Genomic DNA, 10,428 nt, shown 5'->3' on the forward strand with positions numbered 1-10,428 from the left:
AAGAGAATGAAGTCAGTGAAGAAAAATACTTACACCTCAACTTCTGCTCCTTATCTCCTTTGACACTGAACTGAGAGACGCCCTCAATGAATTCTGAAGAAGAGTTAAAAATGTTCACAAATCAGAACTTCCAATTTTTTTACACAAAAAAACATATTTACCTTACATTCCCATAAAAGGATATTTCCTTGCTGCAAAACAAAAGTACTACTAGCAACATTTAAAAATAAAATTGTCAAATTTGAAACCTCAACAAACAAAGTCTCTCTGTATTTTTTTATTTGAACTTGGAGTTCTCTAAGGTCAATCAATTTGAACAAACATTTTTTAAGTGCAAAATAAAAGAACACTCAAAACATATTCTTTAAGTTAACTCTTTCCTCTTAGAATATGACTGTGACAAGGGGCTTTAAAAAAAAAACCATTATAAATTGTTCTGACACTACAAAAATAACTTTAAATTTCTACTTCAAAACCGTGAACCAATATGCTGTTAGAAGTTTCACGACAAATCATTTTTCTTCACCACCTGATAAGCACTAAATCATAATCAGTTTTATATCCCTCCACTTATAATTCTGTTCTCCAAACTAAAATAACAAAATCTACTGACAAATCTCTAGTGAAATGTTTATTTACTTGTTTAAAAAAAAAAAACTGGGCGTGGTGGCTCATGCCTGTAATCCCAGCATTTTGGGAGGTTGAGGCACGTGGATCACTTGAGGTCAGGAGTTTGAGACCACAGCCTGGCCAACATAGTGAAATCTCGTCTTTACTAAAAATACAAAAACTAGCCAGGTGTGGTGGTGCACACCTGTAATCCCAGCTACTCAGGAGGCTGAGACAGGAAAATCGCTTGAACCCAGGAGGCAGAAGTTGCAGTGAGCTGAGATGACACCACCACGTTCCAGCCTGGGCAAAACAGCGAGACTCCATCTCAAAAAAATAAATAAATAAAAGGAATTGCAGTTTCTAATGTTGTATATAAGAATATACAGTATTGCCCTAAAGTGAGATTAATTTTCTAAAAAGAAAGGAAATACTGAGTCTCCCCTGCTTTTTGGTAGATTATCCTAAAGAACAACTTAATCATTTATGAACCACAAAGTAAAAGATCCTATTTCATTAAGGTGAATATACCACAGATGTTGAGGTTTTAACATAATCTATTATTGTAAGGTCACAAGGAATATAAACACTTTTTTTTTTTTTTACATAGAGCTGTAGGAATACAAACAGGTTATCTAATTTGTGATTATAAAAAATAACTACTTTCTTACCTTTAAAGTCTACTTCTCCATTCCCATCTGTGTCGAATATATCTATTACTCGCTGTACTAAAGGATTCTGTTGTAACTCAGGCAGAGACATGAACTCTTCCACACTCAAAGAACCAGAATTGTCCAAATCAAGCTTCTTAAATCTCTTTCCTAGCCTTTTAATTTCATCCGCATCAACTAAAAGCAAACAAAAAAGGTAGCAAGAATTTTTTAAAAATGTTCCCAAATCCTTTCTAACAGGCAGTAGCAAGATTTTGAAAAATTTAATAGTTATACGGGGAAAAAAATCCAACAGTTATCCAACAGTTTAATTTCCAATTTGATAAAAAGAGGTATATATTATAATGTTAACTAATTTCTTCTCATAGAATACAACATAAATACTTGTATTTGGTTACCTTTCTGTTTGTTTGCACCTGCCATTACATACATCCGCTGTATGCTGAGTCTCAAGATAGTCCAGGCCTGATAATGCTAAGCTGATCATGGAGGTTACAAAAGATTATTTCAGGACTGACAATGCCAATGCTAAGCTGATCACGGAGGTTCTACCAGACAGATTCAATCAACCTCTGTTCTGTACACCAAAGAACTTTCATTTTCATTTTTCTTGTTAAATTTTAATTTACTTTCTTTCTAATAGTTCACGACTCAAAAATTCAAAGGGTATTCAAAATTCAAAGTTTCCCTCCCTTCCCACCCTGAGATATCCATTTCCTTTCCCTGAAAGCAATGTTGCCGTTTCCTGAATATTCTTCCAGAGATACTTTACAAGTACGAGCAAACAAGCCAGCTTTTACTTAACAATCAAATAGCTAACAAAATTCACTTGTCAACACTTTAAAAGAGAAAGAATAACTAAAAAATGTTTACATTAGTTTGTAAGTACTCCATAAAAATTCAGTGTCAGGTCTCTTATATACATTCTTGAAAAAGCAGGGTTTAAGCTGTTTTCTTCTAAATTACATCATTTTAATTCCTTTAAAATATCTGACTGATACACATAAGTAATTTTGATCATGACTTAACAGAAATAGTAATTACAAATATATTTTTTAAATTACATACAACAGGCCAGGTGCAATGGCTCATGCTTGTAATCCTAGCACTTTGGGAGGCCAACGTGGGCAGATTACTAGAGGTCAGGAGTTACAGACCAGCCTGGCCAACATGGTAAAACCCCACCTCTACTAAAAATACAAAAATCAGCCGGGCATGGTGGCACGCACCTGTAATCCCAGATACTCAGGAGGCTGAAGCAGGAGATCGCTTGAACCCAGGAGGCGGAGGTTGCAGTGAGCCGAGATCACGCCACTGCTTTCCAGCCTGAGTGACAGAGTGAGACTCTGTCTCAAAAAATTAAAAATAAAAATAAAATAAATACAACAACTTTTAAAAAGAAAATTAAGAAGGCAAATGTTATACTGCCAATGAGTATATATGTATTATGGCCCACAATGCTAGAGAACAGTACAAATACAAGCTGTCTTGACAGCTTAAATATATGGCATCCTCACTATAAGAACTTAAAAATTAAAGCATATATTTTAAATATAAATTATATTAAAATAGAACTATAATTATCTATACTATCAAAGTAAAAACTACAGCTACAAGGTGGTGTTCTAATATGAATTAGTTCACACATAATTGGTAAAGAGGAAGGAGAGTAGTATTGTCAGTAATCATGGAAATTTCATTGATTCACAGGGATTTTTCTCAGTATGTTATAAAAGGATGAGGGGCAAGTTTCTTTAAAAAAAAAAAAAAAAAGGCTGGGCACAGTGGCTCACGCTTGTAATCCCAGCACTTTGGGAGGCTGAGGCAGGCTGAGGAACCTGGGGTCAGGAGTTTGAGACCAGCCTGGCCAACGTGGTGAAACCTCACCTCTACTAAAAATACAAAAATTAGCTGGAAGTGGTGGCAGGGTGCCTGTAATCCCAGCTACTCGGGAGACTGAGGCAGGAGAATAGCTTGAACCTGGGAGGCGGAGGTTGCAGTGAGCTGAGATGGTGCCATTGTACTCTAGCCTGGGCAACAAGAGGGAACCTCTGTCTCCAATAAAAACCTCAATATATGAAGACCTTAAGAAAACAACAGTGAAGAGGCGCCTTCCTTTAGAGAAAACAAGTTTAGTGGCTTTAAGAACCTCAAGTCTTTCTAACATTGTTATGTTGTCTGGTGAAAACTAAGGACACAGATGAAGAAGTAGTGAAGACAATTTCTTTTGTTTTTATGCTCCCTCACCCCCAAAAACTATTAATAATAAGGTAGCCATACATTGGCTCACCACTGAATTTTAGAAAAGTAGCTTCTACTAAAGCAAGTAACTTCAAGAACCTACACCATACCTTAATAGAAGCACAAGTCCCCATTTAAGGCTCATAAGTGATGGGTTATGGTGTTTCATTTGTATAGTTAATTTGTACTTGTATTTTTAAGATCATCACCGTTTATGTTAATACTCTGTTACAAACAAAGCTGCATAACTTGAATGGTCTACTCTATCCATGTTTTTCCCACATGTGATTTCATAGCATGTGAGGTTTTCTAGAAAACATGTATCAGAAATGCTGGGATGAAAAATTTATCTAAATACTGCTGCAAACAGCAAAATACATATACAGTCATGCATCACTTAACGATGGGGTTACATTGCAAAATGCATCATTAGATTTCGTCATTGTATGAACATCAGAGTGTACTTACACAAACCTATGTGGTACAGCCCACTACACACCTAGGCTATATGGTCCAGCCTATTGCTCCTAGGCTACAAAATCTGTACAGCATCTTAATGTACTGAATACCGTAGGCAATTGTAACACAATGCTAAATATCTGTGAATCTAAACATATGTAAACATTCAAAAGCTACAGTTAAAGTATAGCATGAAAATTTTATTTAAATGGTACATCTGTATAAGGCACTTACCATGAAAGGAGCTTGTGGGACAGGAAGCTGCTCTGGGTGAGTCAGTGGTGAGTGGTGAGTTAATGTAAGGGCCTAGGACATTACTGTAGACTTTATAAACTCTGTACACTCAGGCTACACTAATGATGCATTTCTCAATGTAACCCATCGTTAAGTGACACATGACTGTATATGTATTTTCAGCTCCATTATAATCTTACAGAACCACTGTGTATATGTGGTCAGTCACTGACCGAAAATTATTATGTAGCACATTAATGTATATAAATAATCTCATCAAAAAGTTCACATAAACACTTCATAAGCACATCAACTACATAAGGCATTTTATCCCTCTATTAAAGAGTATTCCTTCTTTAATGGAATATGTGACATAAATGCAAACTGTTCAAATAAACCTTATTTCCCCACTTTCTATCTATAAAATGACATACCCTTAATCCTGAAAGAGAAAAAATTTAATCAAGTCCTACAAATGCTTTTCGCTTATTTATTTACATGTCTACTCCACCTCAGGGCACAGTCCATGGCTTTTTCATTGGTGCTCTGGGCATCACATATAACAGGTGCTTAATAATGGTTTTAATAATGTTTTAAGTGAGAATTAATAAGTATTTCAAATGTAAAACTTATTGATTAAAATGCCACCAGTATTTAAAACTACTAGCTAACCAGGTACCAATCAGCAAACCATTCAGAACAGTGTCTCAAAGTTCACAGATTTTGCTGAAGAGGTACCCTCTTCAAGCTTGCCTTAATTTTTTACACATATACCAAGGATTAGTTATTCTCTTCTTCCAACCTTTAGTTTACAATCACAGACTAGGAAAGGTGATGGGGAAATTAAACACAATAGATCACAAAGGTGGTCTACTATGAGTGGATAAGAAAAGACAATGTCTTCACGAAGTGGACAAATCAGGATCATTTCCTCTAGGCTGTATGATTAATGGGAAGAGGAAAGGCAGAAATGTAGTATCATAAGATTTATGCAAACTATTTATTAGAGTCTATTTCTTGAAGCAGGGACATTAATTATAGTTTAGAAAGTTGTTTATCAAGAAACTGAAATTGAGGCACTTAAAGGATTATGTTTTAGTTACTCAGAAAACTCCTCTAATCCAGGAGATAGCATTCCAGTCTTAATAAATGAATAAAAAATATTAAGAATACTTGAGAATAAAGAATCATAAATCAAATAAATATATTTGGCTCAATCCATCTTCTTTACACTGCCAACAGTAATCTTTCTAAAAGGCAAATTCAGTCAAATGGCTAGCTCCCGTGCTTTACATTTTCTAGTGGCTTTCTAATACAAAAAGTCTAAAGTCCTTGACAATACTAGCCTCAAATTTAAATTTCCATCTTATCTCTTTCCCCATTTCCTTTTCTTTGGCTACAATGCTCTTGGCACAACTCTGCTAGAGTATAGATTTTATACCTCATTTCCTTATAAACCTCCTGCTGGAATGTCCTTGCCTGAATTCTCCATTTATGAGACACCTGTCAATTTCTCTCTAGGGAGAAAGGTGTTTGTCACTAATGATTTATAGTTGTATCATTACCTCACTCACTGGCAAAAGCCCTTAGAAGGAGTAGTTAAATTTTATTTACTTGTTTTAATATCTTGTAAAACATTATAAAGTAGTTGATATCTGTTCTGGATGAATAGCCAAAACTTTCCTCAAAGGCAAAGCAATGTGCCAGTGATCACATTTTACCTTGACAATAAATGACTTCTTAAAAAGCCCCTTTAATATGACTAGGAGGGAACAAGCTCTATCTAATCTTTCCATTCATCATCATTCCCACATATGCTATGTAGCTAAAACTGATCTTGAGCTAAGAAGCCAGAGCAGTGTGTGAGGAGGCAGTATTTTTCTCCAACCACTGATTTATTTCCTCATCTCCCTCCCCTCCTTTCAGCTAGGATTACAGTGATGAGTAAGACAGACTAAATACTCAGTATTTGCAATCTAGTTGAGACTGAGCAACTAGAGGAATCCATACCTAAATATCCAGAACATTTTTAAATGGCCAGCTTGGAAAGCAAAGCCAGGAAAAAAATTTAAAGCCAAGATCTAAGAAAGTTGTCTTTCAAAAACAAATGGTAAAAATAGTTATTTTAGGTATCAAACAAAATTATTTATTTGGTCATTACTGGCACCCGAGGGGCAGTTATTTAAGCACTTCCATTTGCCAGCAGTGTTGCTGTGTTGCAGTACGATATTAGAGTATGAAACAGAGTTTTAATTCTTGAAATATCAGCATTAGCAATCACCTACAAATTAGGAACTGATCTCTAAAGTAGATCAAACCCATCTTGTTCGCACCATTAAATTTTGTTTCAGTATATTTACAGAAGATCTGCACTTAGCACGAGTTAAATACTGAAGAACAAATTCCAACTTTTGGTGCCACTTTTCAGTAAATATTTTTTTTTCCTACTGCTTATGATCATATTCCCTTAAAAGAGATGGACAAGGAAAAACAAACAAACCTCACCCTCTTGACTCATCTTGTGACTCAGAGATACTCTTTTTCATATGTTTTGCCAGGTTGAAACTCATGTTATTTTTCTACTTTTTGGAAAGACAACTTTGGGAGGAATGCCTTAACAGTTGAAAATGCCTACATATTCAATTGAAATTTTATTAGACAAAATATTAAAATAATCTTCTCAAGTCATATACTGTTATCTAAAATTTAAGCAAGGTGGCAAAAACTTAAGATATTTTAGTCAGAGTTTATAAAATATAAAAATTACTAATAAGAAATTGGTAGATTGTTTATACAGAAAACAGACTGTTGAGACTTAACCTCGATCAATGCACTCTGACAGTTCTTAGGGATAAATGTGAAATTCAGATGGTAACTCATTTAAAAAAGTGACTTCAAGAATCTTGTTAATGTTACTACATTAAAAGTATTAAGAACTTGCTCACGTTGCTAAATTTGCTACACTAAATTTCAGTATTTTCAACTGGACATAATACTGCACCAATATACTACTAATAGAAATAGGAGGTTACATATTCATTCATCATGCTTTCAGATGATGAAACATAAATCATCTCCCTTATACTTATATATTTCTCTCATTTAGAAAAAAAGGAAATAAGAAATTTCAAAATAGGAAGGTTGTGAAAGCATTGCTATTAATACACACACACCAAGCTGCTATTCAACTGTTGAGATTAAAAGTAAAGACAACTGAAAGAAGTGTAAACTGTTTTAGGTGATGCTAAAATTTTTCGGAATGAAAAGAAAATGAAATAAACAGAATGATAGAAAAACAAAACTTTCCTCAAATTTTAGCCAGTTCTCAATAATTGTGTATTAGAAAACAGCAACAAGACTATTGCTTCATCAGGAAATTCTTTTAACAGCTACTTTATAAATAAGTTATTACCTATTAATACACCAAATTACTAAAAACACAGCAAGTCTCTCTAAATTCTAACAATAATATTTTGAAAGAAACAACTATATGTAATGTTGGACCTAGGAGAGAATCCTGGAAAAGAAAAACACTTCTCAAGTTTCACCATTTTTTTCAGTCATGTATGTGGTTTAATATTCTTTAGCCAATGTTAATTTCTTGATGTTGATTACTGTACCATAATTCCGTGAGATGTTAACATCCTCACATTAACGGAAGTTGGCTGAGGGGTATTTAAGAACTCTATTATCTTTGTAACTTTTCTATAATTTCTCCTGAGTCTTGGCTCCAATTTGTGACAACTCTTGATTGATTGTCCTTCATGAGCTTGAAACTTTTGATCCAGTATTTTGCAAAACTTCCCTCAGTTTGAGCTTCCTGAATGCAAAAGAATGCCACAGAAATAATATTGTGTCCTCCAATATACTGTATCAAGGGGCTCATGACGTCAACATGTCTTATTACTAGTGATGTTAACTTTGATCACTTGGCCAAGGTGGTGGCTGCCAGATTTCTCCACTATAAATCTACTATCTTTGCCTTTGCAGTTAAAAAAATATCCTGGGCGGGGGCCGGGGGGAGGGTAGGGAATACTTTGAGACTGTGCAAATACTCTTTTCTCCTCAAACTCTGACCTAATTTTGGCATCCATCACCGGGTCCTGTCTGATTTATTTATTATTGTGGTATTTGCCTAATAATAAATTTCTTTTCCCCTCTTTCTTTCTACATTAATTGGGATGCTCCTGTTAAAAAAAAAAAACAAAACAAAACACCCACACAAAACCAAAACCAGTGCCTTCTCTACCATTTATTAAAATACATCGGCATGGACTCATGAGTATTTTAGTACATGAATTAAAATCCAATATTATCATTATTTTGTTAGTCACATTGTTCCAGCTTTGGTCTTTATTAGATCTTCAGGTTGGCTCCTATGTGGCCTTTCAACAATCTCTCTTTTTTTTTTTTAAAGTAATTCCTTAATTTCTGGCACCATAATATGTTCAAGGCTTATCCCAACTATACATACTATTTCTAAGACACGATCCCCCAATCTCTTTTGTACAGCAAGAAATTTAGAATCATATTATAGAATGAGAACTATTAGAAACTACTACTCTAACACAGGATCCTGGAATCTCTATCTTAGAGGTATTTTGAAAAAAAGCCATCTGACATGGCAAAATTATCTATGGAGAAGCTTGTATTGAGTAACTCTTGTGAAGATCACAAGAAAAAAACCTCATAGTGTTATCAGTAGAAGTTACTGAGAAGTTTTTCAACATAAAGATTAACTTAAAAGCTTTACAGTCTTTTATAAAGACACCTCTTACGAAGGTAAGTGGCTGTATTTTCATGTGACCCCAATGAGAAGTAAAATCCACCAGGGGGCGCAGCAGATAAAATCTTCAAAAAAGAGCTCCAAAAAAATTCTCCAGTTTTATAATGACCTTGTTGTGTACCAAGCAGAAGTTTAATATTTATATTCTGCATAGTTTGACTACCAAATGAACAAAGCAGAGAGAGCACCCTACCAATATTATGACAGACTTTAAATAGTATATTATGAAATAAACATGAACACAGTCATACATGTATGTGTTGTACCTTTTCTTAAATACATGAAAAACTTTCATCCACTAAAAGGTCTACATTCGAGAAATATATCATAATCTTAGACTGCAAAAAGTAATGAGTCTTTTTGGAGCTCCTAGATTATATTTTCTTACATACTTTAAAGATTATCATGCAATTGTCAAATATGCAAAAACTCGGTATCACCACCAACAAAAGAAGTATCACATTGTAACAAAAATGCTTTTTTTTTTTTTTTTTTTGGATATGGCATCTCACTCTGTCACCAAAGCAGGAGTCCAGTGGTGTGATCTCAGCTCACTGCAACCTCTGCCTCCTGGGTTCAAGCAATTCTTGTGCCTCAGCCTCCAGAGTAGCTGGGATTACAGGCATGCACCACCACGCCCTGCTGATTTTTGTATTTTTGGTAGAGACAAAATTTCACCATGTTGGCCAGTATGGTCTTGAACTTCTGACCTCAGGTGATCTGCCCACCTTGGCCTCCGAAAGTGCTGGGATTACAGGTGTGAGGCACCACGCCTGGCCTAAAAATGCTAAAAATAATTTAAGCCAACTTTGAGAAATAACTGACCTTGAAATAATGCATTATTAAGTATATGGTTCTACAGGTTTTGACAAATGCATATACCTATGGAAGCAACACTACAATCAAGATAAAAGAATATTCCATGACCCCTAAACACTCCCTTGAGCCCGTTTGCAGTCAATCACCCTTCTCTCACCACCCTAGGCAACCGATGTTCTTTCTCTAAATTCTATCTAGAATTCCGTGTCTATAGGACCATACAGTAGGTACTCATCTATTGTCTTTTACTCACCAAGTTTTTGACACTAATCCATGTTATTGCATATGTCAGCAAGTTTGTTCCTTTATACTGCAGAGCAGTATAGTCCACTATATGGATATACCACAATTTGTTTATGCATTCATCTCTTGATAGACATTCCTGTAAAGCTACAATAAATATTAATGTGTAGTTCTGTAAACAAATGTTTTCCTGGAATTGCTGGGTCACAGGGTTAAGTTTTCAGAAACTGTCAGTTTTCCAAAGCAATGTACCATTTTACTCTCCCATCAGCAATATATGATTATTTCAGCAGCTCCACATCCTTGCTCACATGTGGTATTGCCTATTTTTTCATATATTTTTATTAGTTAATTGTACTTTTTTTT

At 34.8% G+C, this 10,428-nt stretch overlaps 1 protein-coding gene across 1 annotated transcript in view; it reads right to left on the reverse strand.

Annotated features, from left to right (window-relative positions):
- Nucleotides 1-10,428, reverse strand: part of WDR92 (WD repeat domain 92) — a 138,704-nt gene that overhangs the window by 63,279 nt on the left and 64,997 nt on the right. The window contains 2 exon segments of the mRNA XM_011984990.1: nt 34-93; nt 1,281-1,457. Of these exon segments, the coding sequence (XP_011840380.1) occupies nt 34-93; nt 1,281-1,457 (237 nt within the window).

This window comes from Mandrillus leucophaeus, unplaced genomic scaffold (assembly GCF_000951045.1).
Source record: "Mandrillus leucophaeus isolate KB7577 unplaced genomic scaffold, Mleu.le_1.0 Scaffold279, whole genome shotgun sequence".
Taxonomy (NCBI): domain Eukaryota; kingdom Metazoa; phylum Chordata; class Mammalia; order Primates; family Cercopithecidae; genus Mandrillus; species Mandrillus leucophaeus.